Source organism: Anas platyrhynchos, chromosome 24, assembly GCF_047663525.1.
Source record: "Anas platyrhynchos isolate ZD024472 breed Pekin duck chromosome 24, IASCAAS_PekinDuck_T2T, whole genome shotgun sequence".
Lineage (NCBI taxonomy): Eukaryota > Metazoa > Chordata > Aves > Anseriformes > Anatidae > Anas > Anas platyrhynchos.
This window is the reverse complement of record NC_092610.1, coordinates 1,234,779-1,256,281: the sequence shown is the minus strand read 5'-3', so window position 1 is coordinate 1,256,281 and position 21,503 is coordinate 1,234,779. Positions and strand designations below refer to the sequence as shown.

General features: G+C 53.2%; 1 protein-coding gene across 4 annotated transcripts; it reads right to left on the bottom strand.

The window, feature by feature from the left end:
• Positions 1-21,301, bottom strand: PTP4A2 (protein tyrosine phosphatase 4A2). Of its 4 annotated transcripts, XM_038167339.2 has the most exons (7): positions 21,258-21,301; positions 20,619-20,692; positions 9,927-10,590; positions 8,245-8,337; positions 3,690-3,820; positions 1,562-1,636; positions 1-430 (listed from the first exon to the last, which is right to left on the bottom strand). In XM_038167339.2, exons 3-7 carry the CDS (start codon positions 10,020-10,022, stop codon positions 322-324), a joined length of 504 nt encoding a protein of 167 aa, XP_038023267.1. In that variant the 5' UTR covers positions 10,023-10,590; positions 20,619-20,692; positions 21,258-21,301; the 3' UTR covers positions 1-321. The 4 variants fall into 4 exon arrangements, with proteins under 4 accessions (XP_038023267.1, XP_038023266.1, XP_038023265.1 ...); XM_038167338.2 differs by lacking the exons at positions 20,619-20,692; positions 21,258-21,301 and adding an exon at positions 19,463-19,628; XM_038167337.2 differs by lacking the exons at positions 20,619-20,692; positions 21,258-21,301 and adding an exon at positions 18,099-18,393.
• Positions 21,302-21,503: the final 202 nt, after the last annotated feature.

Here is a 21,503-nt window from a genome sequence, read left to right as displayed (position 1 = left end):
TGGTTTTCCTTAGACATAAAATTTACTTTATTTCTTTTCTTAAAAAGTTAAAAATACAGAAGGTTCAGAAACTGATTTTCTTTTCTCCTTGCAGATGTTCAAACTGCAGCTTAAGGAGAAAACAATCCTTCACTGAAATGTTTCTCTTAATTTTTTTTTTTATTTTTATTTTTTTCCAATCATCACCACCATTAGGACAGAGGTTGAGGAGCACTGACTCCACCACTAATTTGATGACGTAGTTTGATTCCAGATTCACATTTCCAGGTGCCAAGAGTCCAGAAAACAGCCATGCTAACTTCTGCCTTCGTCTGAGATTTTCTACTGAACACAGCAGTGACCGTTGGCATCTCTGAAGCGTAATCGCATCTTAGGTCGGTATTTCTCAAGGTAAAGCAGCTGTTTGGAATTGAAAGCTCCCCTCCTTTTCCTAAAACAAACAGAAGGAAGGCTAGTATCAATGGAAAACGTACTGCTTCAATCACCATATATATTCTAATGTAGATTAGTCCCCGTTCCAAAGCTTTTCTGTATCCATAAAACAACATTTTTGGCATCCATTGACACTTTGAGGAAAGAAATTAGAGCAGCACATGCAGCTCGTTACCTACGTGCCAATATTGAAATCAAAATCCCATTAGCAAATTTCAGCATCTTTGCTTGGATTGGGAGAGTTTATTTCCAGCACCAGCAGCAGCCACTGAACACCACAAGGTCACCCTTCCCTTGCAGACGCATGTGCTATGTGTATTAGCTAAGTAAGACCATGACAGTCAGTTAGAACTATATAAGAGGTGCTCAGAAAAGAACTTCTCAATGTGAAAGGTACTGCAGCTAGGAACATAAAAAGCAATTTAAAAAAAGGAAAAGTTCAGAAAAATCTGTTGACATCAATATAGTTTACAAAGATAACTGGAGACCCTGGGAATCCATAAAAGGATGAATTGCTTTTTTGACAAAGCTCATTCAACATCAATCTTACCTGCTGGGCTTCATTTCAAGATCTGATGTTATTGCTAAACCAACAGGGCTCTGCATTCTCATCCTTTACCAGTTTTGCTATTTTCCAGACAAGGTGGCTGCTGACATTTCCTGAGTGGATAACGCACTCATGCGCAACGTCTGTAGGAGTGCTGATGCTCACCTACTTGCTGGAGTAATGGAGCTGCTTGGGGGTCCAAACTCACTGGATTTATTTTATTTTTTTTCCAGTGAGGAGCAATTAGTCCATGTCCAACTCCAGCCACAATTTTTACAGCCCTAGCCTAGGCTGCCTCCCCCTCCAAGTCCATAAGCTTTGGGTCTTAGTCCAATGGCGTAATACATAAGCCCGGATTTAAAAAAAAAAAAAAGGAGGGATATCATTTTTTAATCCTCATCTTGACACAGAGAAAAAGGGCACAAGCCTCCAGCATTAACATCAAAGTCATGTTCCATATTGTCAGGATATAACAACTAGAAAACCAGTGAAAAAAATCTAACAAACCTTTATGAAGATGCATGCTGTTCAAATACAACATAAAGCGAGAATTTATTTTGAGAACGAGGAAGCTTAACTTACTGCCTTATAAACTGAACTGCATCTTCGTACTTCATTCCACATTCAATGAGAGCAAGTGCAACCAGGACAGGAGCCCTAAAGGAAAAATCAATATTTAAGGAAGATCTGGAGAAACAATAGATTGAATCCTTCAAAACGCATCAAATTAATCTATAAACAAACAGCTTAAGTATTTCCTCTTTAAATGTTATCTACAGAAAGCCATTTGCCTGCTGAGTATCTCATGTAAAATTTCTTTTAGCAGGCAGCTCTGTTTCCAGTGGACACACACACACACACACAAATAGTGTTCCTCAGTGTTTGGTGGCATGGAGCAACAGTTCGAGCTCTTTATGCTTTCTCATCTCACTATAACCTAATTTTCTACTTTGGTAAAAGAAATCTCTAACATCACCTGGCTGGATTTTGCTTCTTATACTAGGTTTAGCTGTACCTGAGAGAGATCTACGATGCACTGAACAGCTGACTTTTACAGATAAATCTTATTTATTACATGCTGCTCTTGGAACTGGGCATTCCAGCAGCGATGAAGTACAGCTTTCTGCTTTGGGGTCCTCATTTACGAGATGAGTTAAGAGCACAGAGCTGGCTTTGGGAACGAGCTGAGATCACAGCACACATCGGCTTCCTCCTGGATTGGCGTTCACCCTGCTGAACACGTAGAGTTGCAACAGGCACCTCTGGTGGCACAGCAGTAAGGGATTAAACAGGTGCTAGCAGTTGGACAACTTGTACTCATAGCTAAACAAAAATACAGCGCAGGGGAAACAACTCGCTATCGCTGCCACCTGCATAAAAAGAAGAATTCACTTTCCAAGGGGAACGATCTGAAATCTCAGTTGTTTTGAAGAAAAAAACCTCTGTTTACTATAGCTGAGTTTTAATGCCCTGCTACAGGCACGGTTTGCCAGATTAAAGCTAAATCTGTAAAGCTCTTCCTTTCCCTCTGCCACAAATGGTCTGAGAGCAACAGCAGAAAGGTAATTGTGTAAGGAACAGATACAGCACACGAGGCTGCAATATATACACAAGATGGGAAGCTTCTGGTACAGTTTGGCCTGGCATTATGCAAAAAAAAGGCAGTTTAATATCACTTGTTACACGTGGCCACCTTCCTAAAGACGTTCCTCAGCTAAAAATAGAGCAGAAATGGACAAAGAAATCATGTTAATTGCCTTGGGTTTTACCTGGCTGGCTCTCGTCTCTTTACATATTGGCCATTTCTCTCCGTATCTCTTCATTTCCCCAATCTCTTCCTCTCCAGAGGAGAAAATTTAAGAACTTGAAGCACTCCAACTCTGTTCGTACTTGACTTTCTTTAATCCACCTTTCTTGCCTACTCATTCAGATCCTTAAATATTAACAGTCCCATGGCTATTGTAAGAATACTAACGGTTAGGCTCCATTTTGTCCTAGTTTTAGGACAAACAACACTCAGGGATTACACTTGAGAATACGAAGGTTGCATTTAGCTTTCTGAGCAGCACTTTTTATTTCACCTTGAAAGGAAGTTCTTCTCGCAGAAAGAAGTTACATTACAAGTAGTGAGAAGGGGAGAAATACACGTCTGCGTGTGAGCAAGAAATAAAAGCCTAACCCTTCTCTAACACTGAGGTGAAGCCACCTTAGAGTAAGAAAGTCAATAGTTGAACCAGTTTTTCTAAATGCTTTTTGTATTTACCACGTGCTTAATATTGTAGAGATGGAAACAGGAGGAAATTTTAAAAATCTGTACAGCCTTAGAAATTGTACTCTGCGTGTATATTGCATTTGTCAAAAAAGTGTAAGAGACCTAGCAGAAGAGACCTCGTTTTAGCAGAAAAAACAAACACTTCCGAACTAGTAACGCTTCTAATTGCCTGTGCGTCGTTCGTGATTGAGAGAAGTGTTCTGAACAATCACTCCACATTTTTCCTCTGACACTAGATCAGGCTTATGACATTACTGAAGATTTTTAAGCTGCAATAAATCTCTTTTGCTTAACGACACAATCGTGATGATGATGCTTTAAAGCACTACGTGGGACAAAACACGGATATTGGCATTTACCTAACACCTTCTGCGAGCTACCTCCCAAATGCATCGGCTAAGTGAGCCCAGCAGAAAGCCCCGGAGGCACAGCACTAACCTGCCCAACCCTGCAACACAGTGAACAGCGACACAGCATCCAGGCTCTTCGCGGAATTTGGTTTTCAACAGGTTTAGCCAGTCGTCAACTATCTGATTCGGGGGTGGCGCTCCATCATCAAACGGCCAGTCCTTTGAAGGAAAAAAGACAGCAGCTCTAGGTAGATGTTCCTGAAGCACGTGCACACAATCACAAATTTAGTCTGTAGGCAACAGCAAGGTAACCATAACCAGGAGAAGGAAAATACCCTGTAAATATTCGTGCTACCCTAACAGTTTTGTGGGTATTTTTCTAGTTAGAAGTTTGCAAGTCAATATCATAACGCAACACTAAATTTTTAACAACCATTACATTAGGCTTTTCAATAAAATTTAAGTAGAACTTGACAATAACTTCCTTGTAGAGTAGGTTTTTTTAATAGCTGCCCTTGAAATCTCATTTTACTAAAAAGTGTAAAAATCAATGGACATTTCAAATAACTATTTGACAGAGGAGCACTGTAAACTTCTGCCTGTGATTGTGTCAACCTTTTAAAATACTATTTGTACTGCAGCCTCTGTACTGCGGAGATGGTACTCCACAGCAATTTAAATTAAACAGCCTGCACAGCTGTCAGCACACCCAGTGAGTAAGACTTACTGTTACCTGGCTATTTGCAAGCCAGAAAAAAAAAAAAATCATATTTAAAAGCAAAAAAGAGTGCTTCGACAATAGCAAAGTCAACAAAGCAGCATTTAAAGTTTCATTCCTGTCTATAAAAGGGGTTGCCGATATTTAAGCTACCCAGGCCACCTTTAATGTCATCAGAATGGCTGGAAACCAAAATTACACGTGAGAAGCCTCCCATTTTCTCGAGGTCACAGCTCCCTCCTGGAACCCGTGCTGGGAGGGGTACTACACGTCCTGCATTTCGAGCACAAACAGCACATTTCACAACCTCAGGCACGGGCAGTGCAAGGGGAAAGTCCTACTTTGGGGTTATTTAGCACTTTTCATTAGCAGAGTGCAACGCAATTTCACAAAACAGACTGATAACCAGCGTTTGGTGTTCTTCAAAAACCTCACAAAATGGAAGGGAAACTGCTTGGAAAGGAGCCCTCCTTTTTCTTCACTGGCTGGATCCGAGTTTTTCCAAGCAGTATCTTGAGAACAGGCTAATGTCAAGCAATATTCTCTGAACCCTGCAAGAACATGGGAAAGCTGAACGAGCACAAGGGAAGGCTTAAAAAACGCCAGGCTTTTCCCCTTAATGCACTTACTGCTGCCCCACTACTTCCTGACCAGCAAGGAGAGCTGAGCATGGAGCATCTCAGCCCTCCAGACTGCAACCATTAAAAAGCTGCGAGGTGCAAACCTGTCAGAACTGCAAAACCAAAAACCTTCACGTTAATGAACTCCTTTTACATCTGATTAATTCGGAAAGACAAAGCCTGGAAGCGTGCAGCACTCCTTTTTAAAGGAAGGAGGAAACTAAAAATACCTGGGACAACACGGCAAGCTGCAAGGCCATACAACAACATCATAAAGTAAATCTTGTTCTTTCCAATAAAAGGCTTTTACAAGATTTTCCACTCAATCACACTCTGCTAGCAGTATTATTTCAGGCCCAGTGTCAGGCGCTGTCCCAGGGAGAAACGCCTGGGCAGCCGAGAGAAGAGGCTTTACCCGCTGCAAGATGCTTTCTGCTGAACCCGACCTGCCGAGAGCAGGATTTACATTTCAATTCTGCGTCCTACTTTTGGGTTAGGTTAAAATCCCTTCCTGCAGACCACACGCAGCATGTGATTGCATTACTTTTGTTTGCGTGCCAGTCCTCACGTCCGCACGAGGCATGTGCTGCTGTGAGTTAATTAATGACCACCCTCGTTTCTTGGGAGAGCATCACCTCCCAGTCCTGGTACACCACTGGCATGACAGCAGCGCTGACGGGATGCTGCTCAGAGCAGGGAACAAGAGTAATTCTGGGCCAGAGGAGTAATAGCAACCAACTTTTGCAGGTCTGTGTGTTCTTCCTCCCCTAATTACGAGTTCTGCCAGCAACAGCTCCGAGCACCTGTCAGACAGCACCGGGAACCAGTTGCTGGGCTCCCCGAGCAAAGCAGCCATTAACAAACAGGCAGGATGATGCACCAACAGACACCGCAGCGCTGCTGTGCCACCCTGCAGGAGCTGGGAAGGACGATGGGCAGTGACAGCAGCTCCTATTTACCCTTCACCTGGAGCAGCTTTGCTCATCAGCAGAGCCACGCCGGGTTTGTCAGCCAGCAGCGTCCGCGGGACCGACAGCACAGAGCGGGGCTGAGCCAGGGCAGCACCAGGACTGTGAAGCCACCAAGTTCCCTTTCTTCAAAGCCCAGGTGCAGGAGAATTGCTGGCACCTGCACGGGATGAGACCACGGCCACCAGCGTGGGGCTGTCCCTCCTTCAGCACCGGGGCTGTGGTGGGGCAGAGGCGGCAGCGAAGGCACCGCTCTACCGGGCACTCCCAACAGCACGGAGCAGGAAGAAATCCACAAAAACACATCTTAGATCCTCACCACGAACAAAACTACTGCAGCCCTCCTTGACTGCCAGTCAGTGCGAAAAAAAAAAAGCCGGAAAAACACTTTTTTTGATGTACCATTTTTACACCACCAGGCCTCGCACACGAGTGTAGCTGTAAGAAGAGCACAGAAAGCCCCCGAGCTGAGCTCCATCCCTGCCCTGCCCGGCTCCTGGACTTAATCTCTGTTGACAAACAGCCCCGCAGTAGTACTACGCCAGGCAGGGAGCAGCTCGCTCTCCCGTTTCTCACTCTGCCATCTGCCAAGGCATCTCTCTGCCACGCTGTGCCCCGCGTGCCGGCGCACGGCACCGCAGCAGGGGAGAGGGCTGTGCTGAACCGCCCTCGTTTTCTGGGGTCTCGCCACGCTTCTGGCCCCGACGGTTTTAAAACAGACACCACGCTCCGTCAGGCTGCGTTTTTAATCTTTGTTATTTTTACAGGCAAGTGTTAGCTTTAAATAAAGGGGGGATTTTTTCAGCCAGCTTGGAACTCGCCGCTTCTGAATAGCGACAGGGCTCGGTTTGGAAAGAACGTGCACTAATGGGAAGGAAAAACTATGGTTGTGTCATAACTGGTTACCTGATCCCACACAGCCAAACAGCTGCGATGCAGCCAGTTATGAAAGCAAGATCACGACTGGCATCATCAGGATCAGCGAGGCCATCCTGGTGGGGCTGGACACGGGGAGACTGCCCTTCAGTCTTCAAGGAGGAACTCAGGTCCCTGCTGTGCCACGGGACCCAACATCCCCTAAATCCCGGCTTAAAGCAGGGCTCCGAGGGCTTACACACCACAGGTTTGTCCTTCCAGTCTCTGCTAAGCTTCCAGGTCTCACAGCTAGAGGATTCACAGGTTGTCTAAGCCCAAGAGAGCTCCAGAAGGAACAAAAATGCTGTTCCAGTGTGCAGCTGGAGGCCTGGCAGCCCCGCAGTGCCCGAGTTTTCCAGCAGCACGGAGGCACACGTGGCTGCCTGGAAGCGGAGCGAATGCTTCCCAGGGCCAGGAGCCAAGAAACCTGCCTGACCTGCACGTGGAATTTCACAGACACGCCGGAGTAGGAGCTTTTCTCCTAATGGAAAGCTGAGGGTTTTCCTCCGGCTGAGCCATTATAAAAACAAAACCCAACAGCCACCACCGGCACACAACCAGCGGCACCAACGGAAGGGGACGACCTGCAAGGAGGAGGTGAGATGCAATTCCTGGCCTCACAGCAGGGTGTTACTCACCCCAGTAAAATCAACTGATTGTATCTAACACACTGCAATAATTCACAAGTATTGCCTGGAAAAATACTGTCCGCGAGGTTAATTCGAACACACCCCTACTAAAAAATAAATAAAAAACACAGACCTACTAGAAAATAAATAAAATAATAATAATAAATGCTCAGAACACCCTGCAGAGGCAGTCGCTGTGCAGGAGCAGCAGCAAAGGATTTCCTTCCATCTGCCTGGCGGGGAAGCACCAGCGCTGTGCTCCCAGCCACAGATCCCCTGGAAGGGCCCACGGACACCTGGGTCCTACCCAAAAGCAGCAGCCCACCAGCGTGGCACTGGGGGCTTTCACGCAGCAGCTTCTGAGCGTGAGAGAAGGGAGCTTTATCTTCATCCTGAGAAGGGCAGCCGTACATGGAAAGCCAACAAGTGCTCCGTGGAAAGGACTGAGCAGGTTGTGTGAAACACGAGGCTGAACAGAACAAAGTCCTGGGATTTCTCTTTGCATCAGTATCAACTTAGTCACTAAAATGCATCCTGAGTGTCTCAACCAATCCAGAAACCCAGGAGCAGACATTTCTACTCCAACTAAAGCACTCTGGCTGCAGAAACTCATCAGCAGGTACATTTCACAGGAGCACAGTGAATTTATCAAGACCAGCTTTGGCTGCTGCAGGGGAGCACACAGGTTTTGACCATTCTGGAGCAGTCACAAGCTCTTCCCAAAGCACGAAGCTGTCCCCAGCTCTCGAGGACAAGCAGTTCTCACGTATAGACAGTGGTAAAGACAACTCACTAGAACCTGGATTCCTTCTTTTTCGATAGGAGCTTGATCGTAAGTGGCATCACAAACTCGCACCAAGGTCGTCACTCCGTACTTCTTCAGCTCCTTTAGGAAGAAAGGAAACACGTGAGCACACCGCCAGGAGGAGAACCTCAAAAACTTCCTCATCAGCTGCAAAAGTAAAGGTTTTACACCACACCAGAGGTACTACCTGCACGGTTCCCAGGTGACTGCACGACGAAGGAGCCAGCTGTGAAAGGAGCGTTTATGACCTGCGTTAGGATAAGGGCTACAAGTGACAGGAATAAACATAAAACCCCTCTGAATTATTCCTCCCTGGGGAAACGCCAGGGTGGAAAAAAATGCATATGTAAGAGCAAAGTTAGAATAGCTGCTTCTCCTCTCCACGCAGCTTCTTTTTCTCTTTAAATAGCAGCCTGGAACTGCTCGCTGCAGCCAGTGTTGACATTTTGAGGCAGGGAGGAACAGAACACACACCACCATACTCCAGCTTCCTTGTAATGCACTATAAGTAGCACATTGTGCTAGATAAATAATCAGAAGATCAAACAAAAAGCTGTTCCAGTTCACTTTGAAGGTTGATACAGCGAGCAGAATTTCCTCTCGTGTTTGGGCTGAGTCAATATGACTTTTAACAATTAGCAGTATCTGTTCCAGACCCGAGCCTCCTAATAAAGGAAGACAATCCACAGGCTGAAAAAACAGAGACTAAAAAATGTGGCTTTCCGAACAAATTAACCACTAATGCATGAGCAGACTCGGGGTGAAGAGCAGGCTGCTAAGTGATGGAAGTCTGCTGCAGTCAGACAGCAGTATCAGATGACAGGATCTCCTGGGAATGAAAAGGGCCTACGTAGGCAAGATAAAAGTCCTCTGGATACAAAGGGCACAAAGATACAGCGGGTTTGGAGCACGCTGGAGCACAGAAATACACTGCACTACTATTTCTGTAGCAGATACTCCGTGTGTGTGTAGTAGGTGGAACTATTTGTCACTTTTTCAGGTCAAATTATTAAGTTTTGCTGTATTTAAGGCCTTATTGTGTCAGTAATGCTCTGTTTCACAGTCCATCTTAACAGAGTCTTCCCACAGCCAGAGCCAGGCAGCTGTCAGGTGCTGCAGGTCCAGCATTTATCCCTGGAACAGGACAGCTCTGGGATCAGCGGAGCAGTCTGAGAAAACATCCTCGGAACTAAACATCAGTGTAAGCGCTGCGCTTAATCCTGCCTTACAGAAGTTCAGAAATCAGGCACAATTCCATTAATTGCTACCCTAAAAGCCAGAAGATGAGCAATGTATCAGAAGCACCGTATTATTTAGTGAAAAATTCTGTTCAGAGCACAGAACATGCAGTCCTTCAGAAGCCAGGACAAGAACAATGGCAAGGGTGCAGGGCTGCGCTCTGAGATGGGAGCTCACCCAGCCCCTCTTACTTAAAGAAGTGCAAGATTTGGAAGAAAAGTAATCAGCGAATTCTCTTCTCATGCTGCCAAGAGAATGTAAACAACGTATTTAAGAAATATTAAAGAAAAAAAAATGCCTTGATTCGAGTAGCACGTAACACAGTCACAGCTTTGTGAACCACAGGTGTGAATAATTCTACAGAAACGATGAGCACACAAGGGAAACGGAAGGAAAGGAAAGAAGGATGGCATCTGATCTGCCTGCCTTACCTCGATGAACTTGCAGAGGGTTGCGTTGGTTGGGTTGTGAGTGATCAGGAAACGCATGTTCTCGTAGGTGATTTCCACGGGGGCTGGACGGTTCATAATGGCAAACAAAACGCGTGAGGGGCAAAAAAAAAAAAAATAAAAAATCAATAACCTTGGAAACGTTTCACAGCAGAAAACATTAAAAAGACCACTAAAATGGCTGGGATTGATCAGAGCTTGCTTCGACGTGTTTGTTCCTTAGAGACTTCGCTTCTAGGAAAGCAGGTTTGCTTCAGAATCCACTCGAATTCGGCTTCGGCCTCAAGTTGCTGCAGGTGGTATCCTTCAGACTCCACGAATTCTGACTACATGCAAGACTAGGCAGCCTGTTCTACATTTAGGCACTGGTGAGGCAAAAAAGTAAGGGCAGGTTTTCTCTCCACTTTGTTTTCTTGACGCTTAGTTTTGCTAGAGTCAGTAAGAGGAATATGCTTCCAATGGGCAGAAGATATCCCATATATTTGTGTTCGCTGTGTCTGGAATCTTCAAGGCAAAGTACTTATGGCACGTGAAACCCCCCGCTCTCGGCTCACTTGTCAGCCAGGATGCTGTGCTGGGCCTGGCAGAAGTCTGCCCTCACGCTCAGAATCGCCATAAATGTGCGACGTATATTCCAACAGAACACCTGCAAGAAGAAGAAAACAGCACGTGAGAGGAGCTCTTGCTTCTGGCTCCAGAACCACCAGCTATTAACGAGCCTGAAGCTCTGAACCATCAGTAGCGGTGTGAGCTTCTGAAATTAGTCAACACCAACTCAATCATTTCTTTTAGAGCGGCACAAAGCAGCTTCCCTTTCCTCCCACTGAAATTCCAACCACCTGAGATTTTAGGCTTCGATCAACTCTGCACAAAGAGCCCCAAAATGAGGAGCAGTTCAGGAGAAGCCCCAACAGCTGCTGCTTGTAAACGTTTGAGAGGAACCAGCAGGGTCATAAACACAAATAAACTGCACCATTGATTCAAGCTCCTGCCATTCAGGACGATTTATGACACCAGGCATGACTAAAACTGCCCAGAACAACACGCTGCCGGTGACTAACACCCCAACAAGCGAGGTCATAAAGAGCAGGAGGTAAACAGGACGCTAATTCCACCAAAATTAACATTTTTTAAAGTCAGAGCGAGCAGAATAATGGAAAACCACCAACTCCCAAGCCCAACAGAAACAAGTGCTCACCCCGAAGCCCATCAGGACAGGCAGAAAGCGGAGGCAGGGCTGGACCCACTGCCAGGTTAACGAACCGCTTGCTAATTAAAGCTCTCTGTTTGATGAGAGAGGAGAGGACTGCCTGCGTTTCCAGGTGGGACACGGCTGGGTCCAACACACCAACCTGAAGTTGTTGCCTCCCGGCTGTGCCCACAACGCGACAGCTTCGTGCTCTCAACAGCAGGAGCACTGTGAGCAGGAACAGGAGGGAATTTCAACTGCTGGTGGCACAGGAGCACCACCAGCACCGTGCCACCGAGCTGCCAGCAGCAGCAGGGAGGAATCCTGCAGGAATCGGTCATTTCCAAAGCAAGCCCGGGGTGTTAAAGCTCCCAGGCCCAGCAGAGGATTCCCACTCACAGCTGGTGCAGCAACAGCAAGAGCTGATGGGCCTGCTGAGAGAGGACGGAGCTCACCTGAACTAACCCCGCGGGGGACATTTAAGGCTGAAAAACTCGGGAAGCAACACGGCTCCTGCTGCTGCAGGTGAAACAAGGTTTGCTCAGCTGTTTGCTCAGCGATGTGCTCAATGCTGAGCTTGTCAGGAAGATGCTGGTGAAGCTTTCTGAGGCTGTGCCAGGCTGAGATTTCGCTCAGACAACACCGCTCCGTCCCTCACCTCCTGCTGGCTCGCAGGAGGAGCCCTCCTGGGCCTGGGGAAATTCCCCAGCAAGCAGAAGGAGGCCAGCGATGTGTCACGTCTGCAAGGGAGTCGGAAGGCAACGAGCTTTGTTACCTCCTCGTGGGTACAGAGAGACTTCGGACGCACCAGATTTCCTCTGCAGAGGAGGGAAGCAGCTTTGCTGTGCAGGGAAACTGCACCAAAGGGTGAGATCTGTTTTGGAATCGTGTATTGCCAGAGCAGACCCCTAAACTGAAAGTAATAAGGGACGTAAAAAGCAGAAAGCCAAAGACCTGCTGCAGACACTTTGCGATTTTAAAGAAGTTTTAAAGCAGCTGAGTAAAATCCAAACCAGCCCAGAAGTCACAAACCTGCAACTTGAGCAAAGTTTGCCTTGAAAAGGGCAGAGTGAACGCAATTAGGGAAACACACGCCTGGAAATTCACACCCCGAACCTGTGGTGCGCTCAAGGTTTTAATGAGACCCTCGTTTGAAAAGAGTCAAATGAAGTAGTACAAAATTACCTTTTTCACTGACACGAAGTCAAAAATCACCCAAAGAACAGCAATTATTTCCTTCAAGAACAGCTCTCAATGCCAAAAAAACACATTAATTAGATTGCCAGAGGCAAGAACAAAGATGTTTCCAATAACCTCCCCCAACCTGAAAGCAGCTCTCGCCGAGTGACTCGAATACAGATTTCGGAAAGGGATCCTGGAACATTTTATCAGCACGATGGTGAACAGAAGCCCCACGGTTACAGCAGCCACACGTGTCCAACACCTGTAAAACTACGCAGGAAAATGTTTTTTTCCCATAGAAATCCTGGGATGGGGTTTTCCATCCTATTTAAACACAGGCTCAAGCCACCTGATGCACCCTGAAGGCTTACACTACAGGAGCAGTCCCCAAACCAAGTTTTTAGGACCTAAAAAAGGGTGATTTGAACCAAAACCAGTCATCAGCACATCTTGGGGTAGGAGATCAGAGCTGGGAGCCGAGTACCAGCAGCTTACAGCATTTCAGAGCACGCCGTCCCGGGGGGGAGAGCGATCGTGCCGTATTTAAACAAATCCTTTACACATTTTTCCTCTTCAGCAGCAATAACGGGGTTGGAGGAGCCTCCTCCAGCGCTACCCGAGCCGTGAGCCGCATCAAATCAGGTCATTACCGCTACGCTTCCCCTCCCTCCAGCGGATCAGAGGGAATTTCAGCCCAATTACTTGAAAGATGGTTTTTAAGAACTATTTACCGAGCCATTAAGGCAGGAGGCGGGCAGGGGACAGGTTCCAGAGCACGGAGCGTGGCACAGGGCAGCACCGGCTCGAGCCCCGCGCCTGCTCCTGCCTGACCTTGACCACGCTGCTTCCAGGAGCTTGACTCATCTGCCGAGCAGGAACGACAGCACCTTACCTTCCCCGGAGGCGTATTACTAGAGCGTTTAATTACCTAATAGCTCAGGAGTGATTAAAAACGTAAGGCGCTGTATTTAAGTCTGAAAAAACGATTTCCAGAAGGGTAAGGAGTTTACGTAGCGCCCAATCCTATTTTAAAGCAGCCCATCCGCCCCTCACCTCAACTGCAACGCCACTGAGCTCGAGTTTAGTGAGCAACCAGGCCTCTGGTTAGGAGGACGAAGGGGAAAAACCCCGTTGTGGGGAACTTCTCAGCTCCCCAGGTGAGCACTCGGTGACGCAGGGAGGGAGAAATGGCAAAGTCTGCACCTCGAAACCCCAGGGGAGCTGCGTGCCATCCGGGTGATGACGACCCACAGCAAGGGTGGCTGCACAGCAGAAAGCAAGAAATGGCTTTTCGGCTAATTAGTCCTCTTCCTAGACTTGGAAAATGAGGTGGAGCAGGGCTGGGCTGAGGCAGGGAGCAGCCACCTCACACATCCACGCGGTGAATGGGGCGCGAGAGCTCCCTGGGGAACCACAGAGGGGAGCGGGGCAGCAGCGACAGCGATTCCTGCAGCCGAGAGGAGCTGGCAATGCCTGGCAGTTAGTTCCCCACGTCGTTTGACTTAATTAGCAAGGAATAATCATCAATCAAGATGCCTGTCTCCCCAGCCAGGCTCAGCGGGCCGTGGCAGTCCGTGACAGGACTCACTCAGGCTCCACCACCAGCTCACCCTACATGCGGGAACGCCTGGTGGAGCCTAATGGGGCCAAGCTGAGAAGAAAGTCCCCAAATCCTACAAATCTGCCTAACGTGTAAGCGAGGGGCAGGCCCATTAATCACCAGTTTGTTTATTTGGGCTGGCTAACTCAGAGAGAGGAGCTGAACGGATTCCTGACTTGACAGAAATCTCAGAGGGTGCCCCAAGGAGCAAACCGCCCGGCTGCAGCACCCAGCAGCGCCTTGACTCCTCCATCAGATGCTTCAGCGGGGCTCTTCCCTTCTGAACTGCAGCTCTGCAAGCTCGGGGACACGGATTTGATGAAAAAAAAGTATTAAACGGGACAAGGGAGCTCCCGGTCCCACCGCCTCCCAAGCGCACAGCCAGGAGCGCTTCCCGAGCCGCACGGCGACAGCTCAACTGCCTGCAACAGCTGCAGCCTGCCCGGATTGCAAAACACAGATACCTCGGGAAAGGTCACCCGGCTCACCTTCCCAAATAACCAGAGCACAGGATGCGGAGCAAAGCCCGCTAATTTGTGAGGAGAATGCTTCGGGGTGTGGAGAGCGGTGTTCTGAAAGCGCCCGCGCTCGCTCTGCCCCGCGAGTGGGGATTCACATTCGGTGCTAAGGACTTTAGGTAACTGCTGATTTTTTATTTTTTTTTTTCCTTTTCCTCTTCAAGAAAACCTCATTCCTGTGGTTTGTGCTTGCACACGTGAAATCAGCCCCACGCTGCGCTGCCGGTGCAAAACCTGACGGTGAAAATTTCCACTCTGCAAGCGCGCCGCAGCCCTGCTTTTCCTGACGTTCGCGGTGTGCTCGGTATTTATTTCACTTCCTCTTCCTGCATCGCTCCTCTGAACGACCTGCGGCGTGCCAATTCTCCACCAGAAACATCCTGAAGACCCAGCCCTGCAGGAGGGGCTTCGGCGAGGCCCCCAGAAGCAGTCGGCCCCAGCACGGCACAAACCCACGCCGCTGAGAACCGAGACGGCCTTTTCCAAAGCACCAACCCCCCTAGCATACAGAGAAAAACTCCGGAGCCAGCATTCTTGGAAAAAAGCTCTTGAACACGCTCCGAAGGAAGCCTGCTCGGGACGACACGTGCCTAGAGAGGGGTGAGGTCAGAATCTTACTGTTCCACCCTATCCACCCCCGCGGCGGAGCTCCCTCCCCGCGCGCTGACAAGTTCTGCCGGTGACTCATGCGTTTCCTTTTGCACTGCCCCCGTCGCTCCGTCCCAGGCCGTAAAACCAACAGCAGCAGATACAAATCTGCCTCTGCAAGATATTAAAAAAAGTCCAGATTATAAAAAAAATAAAAAAAAATCTCCATTTGGAAGTGATGCACCGGGAAGCGATACGGCTCTGAGATGTGCCGTGCAGGACGACCCAGCAAAAGCACCAAAACTCGAGCACTGCACAAAAAAACGTTTCTCCCTCAGTCTGGGTGAGGTCAAACCCAGCTCCAACGCGGGCATCAGCACGTGGGGAAGCCCATCCTGGAGAGCTCGGAGGTGAAATGTTCAGCCGTAGCCCCCGAGCCCTTCGGACAGGGCTGGCAGCGTGCCTTACGCTGCAGTTTTCCTGTCCGGTGAGCCAGAACCTGCTTCGCCGCTTAAAGGGCTGCTCTGACATCTGGGAGTTTTCTGAATGCTTTCCCCACCCACCACCTGGTTAAAAAAAAAATCCTTCAGAAGACACATTTGAATATTGCTGGCATACCCAGAAAGTCTGAAGTTACCAGAAGCGTTTGAAGTGCAAACCAAAAGGGCCCCCCAAGACAGAGGGATCCCAGCTCACTGCTCTCCTCTTCACACCAAAAAATCGCATTTATCTCAGAAAAACTAAAGTCAAAAGTAACTTTTAGCTCACACCTCATGGTTATGTGACTCTAAACTAGTTTCTAAAGCTCAGCAGGGTGAGCTGAGCTGCAGCAACTGCTGCCTTCTGGAAATACATCGCCCGGTCGCCGGCCTCCCCGGCGGTTCGGAGGAAATATTCTCACACTGAGGATCAAGTATCTAAAGGAAAAAAAAACCATTAACAAGTCAAGCCGGACTTGAAAGCGATTTCCAACCGCACAGCAACAGGGCTATTATCCTGCGGAGCTCCAAAGCCAAATTACTTGCACCTTACTCAGCTCCCTTTGAATTTGCCATCTACCTCTGCTGGAAAAAGGACTTCGTGGGGAGCCGGCTCCTGGGCCACGCTCCCGCGGCGGTTAAAGGCAGCCTGGAACTGAAGCTCGCTGATAAATGTCACCGCACGGCCACAACGCCACAATTGTTCAACTCCGGGGTGCATTATTTCGAGCAGAGCCGGGCTCTCAGTGCAGATCGCCGGGAAGAATTTAACTCGGTGGCAAGGGGGAACAAAGACACGGACACAGCGCCCTGAGCAGAGGCACAGCCTGGCCCCTCGGGGTTAGAAGAGAAGGAACCGAGAGCTTTAAGGCTCCTCTCACCCTTTACTCAGAGCTGTTTGAAACCCCAACCCTTCAGCAGGCACCCACGCTGCCAGACCAGGCCGAGCACAACCGGCACCGCGGAGATCCCTCTGCATCACCCACAGCTCTCCAAAAACCCCCCAGCACCCCCAAAGCGCCCCCGCTCTCCCTGCAGCCCCCCAGGAGCTGTGTTTGCAGCTGGGGGCTCCCCTCCTCGAAGCGAGGATGGAAACGTGCCCCCGCAGGAGGCCGGTGCAGCCCGGCTCCGGCAGGACGAGGCAGTGGAGGCCGTTCCCCGGCACGGGGCAAAGTCCTGGGGCAGGAGCGAGGCAGCCGGCTGCAGCCACGGCTCAGCCCCGTGCCAAGGGGCAGAGGCAGAAGCCGCCCTCCCCGGGGGCACCCAAATCCCAAGCAGCCCCCAAAATCAGCCCTGGGCACCCCCCCCCCCCCCTCTTGCTCCAGCTCCCAGCAGCTGAGCTCGCGAACTCCGGGTGTTTGGAGGCGCTGAGTCATAAGAAGAGAGAGTTTTTAGGCTGCTGCTGGCGGTGGGTTTAGTTTTTGCTTTTTTTTTTTCTCTCTCCTTTTAAACACCAACTGCAGCTCTGAGTCAGAACCCGACTGCTTCGCTTGGGGAGCGCCGTGACAGCCACCAGCACGCGGCTGCCCCGTCAGGAAACCCCAACCCCGACCCCATGGCACCGGGAGCCTTCCCACGAGGGTGCAGGAGCTGCTGTGACACCCCCTGGACCTGCAGCCCCCCCCCGGGGGCAAACCCCGGCCGTTCCCAGCCTCAGCCCTTCGCTCCTGGCCCCCTCTCTCCAGCTCCACACCCCTACAGCCCCAGGAAAAGCACCGCATCCTGGCCCCTCTCCCTTCCCAGCTCCACCCCCGGCTGGAGGAGCCCCCCCCAGGCCCCCCAGCTCCCAGGGAAGCCCCCTCCCCTTTGCAGGCTGCCCCCAGGGCAGACACGAGGCAGGCTCCCCACCGCCTCCTCTCCAACTCCTTTCCCACCACCAAGCCCCCCCCTCACCTCTGAGACCTCCAAGTGCCCCCCCCATGGCCGGTACAAGCCCCCATGCACCCCCCCAGCCCCCTCCCCACCTCCCCCCTCACTACAGGCCCAGAGGCAGCGAGCTGCCCCCCCGAACACCCCAAGGAGCCCAGGCAGGAGGCACAGCCACTGCCCCAAACTGCCCCATGGAGCCCCTCACCCCCACCCCACAGGCCAGGGGATCCCCCCCCATCCCGTAACCGCCGCCATCCCCAAGAACCAGCCTCGGAGGGGTGGGGGTTGTGACCAGGGAGCCCCCAAACCGCCCCCATCCTGCAGCTGAGGGGGGACCCCCAGCCCCTACCCCACCAAACCCCTAGGATTGCGGACCCCAAACCCACCTCCTCGTGGAAGGGGGGGGGGGCGAGAAAAACCCCACGGAGCCCCCCAAATCCAGAACCCCCCCACAGGGGGGCACCGGGCACCCTGCTCCCAGCAGAGCCCCCTCGCACCCCAACGACCCCCCAGGCCCCAGAGGGGCTCCGGGACCCCCCCCCAAGCCCCGAAACCCCCCCCAGGACCCCCCTCGAGCCCAGGACCCCCCCCAAAAAGCCCAGAAAGGCCCCGGAGCCCCCCCCCAACCCCCTCCCGAGCCCAGGCCCGCCCCGGGGCGGGGGCTGCGGGGCCTCCCCCGGCCCCTCCTCACCCGGTGCCCCCCCCCCAAGCACCGCGGGGCCCCCTCACCGTGGGCATTGAGCGGGCGGCCTTCTGCCGAGCGGGGCCGGCGCCTCCCACGCAGCGGGGCCGGGAGGGGGGCGGGAAGGGGCGCGGCGGGAGGGGAGGGAGGGGAAGGGGAAGGGGGAAGGGGAAGGGAAGGAGGCGGCGGGGCCCGGGAACCGGAGCCGGGGCTGGGTGGGGGCCGCTGGGGCCCGGCCGCTGCTGGAGGGAGCCCGGAGCCCGCGCGCTGCTGCTGGAGCACAGGCCGCGCCCCCCCGCGCCGCGTGGTACGCTCCAGCCTCCTCCTCCTCCTCCTCGTCCTCCCCCCTCAATGCCCTGTGGTACGGTCCGCCCGCCCCGGCTCTGCGCGTTGGGAGAGACCATCTCTAGCCACCGCGGGGGTGTTCCCGAAATACGGGGGTGAGGACAGCAGCGCGGGGAGGAGGTGCCGGGCCCCGCCGCCGCTCACCGGGCTGGAGGCGCGGAGCCAAGCGCGGGGCCTCCTCCGGGCTGTACGGAGCCGCTGCCGCCCTCCCGCCGCCATCACCGCGCTGCTGTCCCCCCCCTATCCCCAGCGCGGTGGTACGGCCCGCCCCGCCCCTCTGAGCGCCGGCCCAGCCCATCCAAGGCAGCGCTGGGGGGGGAGACGCTGGGTCCCGGCCCTCCCCTTCCGCCGCACTTGGAGTCGCCCTCCGGCCCCACGTGCGCGCCGGCCCTTCCACGCCAGCACCTCCCCCCCCCGCGCGGGGAGGAGTTGGTACGGCCCGCTCCCCCCCAACAACCCCCCGCCCGGTGGTTCGGCCCGCCCCGCCGTTCCCACGCCTTCCGCCTGGCGGGCGCGGCCGCTCCCATTGAGAAAAAAGGGGCAAGGGGGGAAAAAGCCCGAAACCGCCTCAAAACGGCGAGCGGCCGGCACGGGAGCGTGGGGCGGGGGGGAGAAGGGGACGCGGAGCTCCTCGGCTCGGCCATGTGGCGCTCGGGGGCTGAAGGAGGCGACCTGGGCTGCGGTACCGGGCTACAACCGGGCCGTACCGGGCTACAACCGGGCTGTACGGGGCCGTACCGGGCCATACCGGGCTGTACCGGCCCCCAGGCGGCCCCACCGGGCACAGCGCGGCTCCGGGCCCCCGGCTCCAGCCCCCTCCTCCCACCCGGCCCCGTTGCCCGTTGAGTGCAGCCCGGTGGAACCGAGGCGGAGCCGCCCCCGGGAGCGGCACGGCCCCGCTGGGCTCGCCCCGGCGCCGTTCGGTTCCTCTGCCCCCCCCCCGGGTGGAGCCGCCGCCGGGCCGGGGTCCGCTAGAGGGCAGCCGGACACCGCTCCGGGCTCCCGAGGGGGAGAAGCGCTCGGCCCCGGTGGGGCTGTGCTCGCCCGTTAATACCGCGAGGAGTACCTTCATCGGGAGCCGCTGCCTGCCGCCGCCTTCCCAGCCCAAATTACCGGAGCTGAGCCCGGGGGCAGGGCGGGCGGGCCGTCCCCACCGGCATCGCCGCCGCTCCGGCCGAGGGAGGGGGCAGGAACAAGGCAGCCTCTGTGTCCTCCGCGCCCGCAGGAAGCCCTCGGCGGGGCCCCTCGGGCCGGCGGGGCCGCTGACGCACTCCCATTTGCATAGCGCCCGGTGCCCCGGCCCAGCGGGCCCCTTCACAACAAAGGCGCTGCCCGGCCGGCTCCTGCCTCTCGCCCTGCCCCGTCCCGGAGGGCACCGCGTCCATTTTAACACCCTGGGACTCTTTTTTTCAGTGGCTGCTGGAGGCTCTGGCTGAGCTCAGGGCTGTGCTGCTCGCTCTGGGGGCTCCACAAGGTTGTAACAGACACACCTCAGCCCCTTTGTACCCCAGCAGATCAGGCTGAGGACAAATGAAGTAGAAGTAGCTCAATTTACAGCTGGGGAACTGACCAGTTAAGTGTCCAGCTCCACTCAAAAAGCCTGCAAGGAGTTGGAAACTGGTCCCAGATTTCCAAACTTCCAGACCAGGGCCCCATCGGGCAACCTTCCTCTAGAAATTAAACTCTAGAAGAGCTGCACGCATCTCTTTAGGCTGAAATTTTTGTGAGGGATGAGTCCAGATCAAATGGCTGATGGCTGCCATCCCCCACAGCAGCACAAGCACAGCAGAGGGGCTGGCTGCAGCAAGGGGAGAGTTGTGAGTGCTCAGCACGAGGCAGCAGGTGGAAACCCTGGGGCAAGGACAGCGTTTCCAAGAGCAGAGCTAGCACCGCCTGGCTTCAGGAAGGCACCACGGCATTTACAAGTAATGCAGCTGTAAGGACAGGCAAGGAAAGCGAATCTCAGTGAAACGTATCCAAAAATTACACTGAAGATATAAAACTGGGGTGAAAGAAGAGAAAGCGTGCGAGCAAGGAAGGCCCTGACGGGGGAGGCACACGTATCAGGGAGCCATGCAACACCAGGAGCTCCCTTCGAGGCAAGGCTTTACGGGCACCAAAGCGCCCAGGCACTGATGCCAAGTGAAGGCTGTGAGCAGGTTCTTCTTAGAACCAGCACCCAGGAGGGGAGAGGGCAGTGCAGGGCCCAGGCGCGCCGTTACCTGCTGCCGACGGAGGCCGTTTGTCCACGCACATCGACTCCAGCCCCACACAAGCGGCTGCTGCAAACTGGGCCCTGTGACGAGACACGGAAAGACCAGATGAGATTCGTGTCCTTAAGGGGATGAAAGATGTGTGGTTTTACCAGCTATAAAGTCCATCTTTTTGGGTCATGAACATAAAGCCATCGAGAAGGGCTGCATCCGATAGCACCGAGGCGCGCCCTGCCCTCTCCCTGAACACTCGGTCCCTCCAAAAACCATAGTAACGGAACCCCCCCCAGACGCACACTGTGTGGGAGCGGGCACCCGCAGTGGGAAAACGACCAGGGCCCCTCAGAGCCCCCCAAGAGCCCTCTCAGGCCGCTGAGAGCCCCCTCAGAGTCCCCTAGGAGCCCCTCAGAGGCCCCTAAGAGCCCCCTCAGACCCCCCAGGCCCATCAGAGCCCCCCCAGAGGCCTCCAGAGGCCCTTCAGAGGCCCTCAGAGCCCCCTCAAAGACCCCCAGAGCCTCACAGGGGCCCTTCAAAGGCCCTCAGGCCCCCTCAGAGGCCTCCAGAGCCCCCTAAGAGCCCCTAAGAGCCCCTAAGGCCCCCCTCAGAGCCCCTCAACCCCCCTCAGGGCCCGGCCCCGCTGCCTCGCACCTCAACGCCGTCCCCGCGCGGGCAGCCAAATGCGCATGCGCGCAGCCGCTTCCCCCTCCCCCCCCGGGCACCACCTCCTGTGCGCACGCGCACTGAGGCCTCGGGGGACCATTCTCGCGCCGCCCCGCAACCAATGTCGCGCCGCCAACGCTGCGCATGCGCAGTCGAGGCCGAGGGCGCTTCCCCGCGCGCAGCTCTTCCCCCCCTCTGACGGTCCTGCACTGCGCATGCGCGCTCCGTGAGGGG

What these genes read in the sequence shown, in the direction of transcription:
- PTP4A2 (XM_038167339.2), bottom strand. Translation starts at nt 10,022, where the DNA reads ATGAACCGTCCAGCCCCCGTGGAAATCACCTACGAGAACATGCGTTTC. An exon ending in CCCTCTGCAAGTTCATCGAG is followed by an intron (nt 8,338 to 9,926) that starts GTAAGGCAGGCA and finishes TTCTTCCTAAAG; the next exon opens with GAGCTGAAGAAGTACGGAGT. An exon ending in AAGAAGGAATCCAGGTTCTA is followed by an intron (nt 3,821 to 8,244) that starts GTGAGTTGTCTT and finishes TTTCCTTCAAAG; the next exon opens with GACTGGCCGTTTGATGATGG.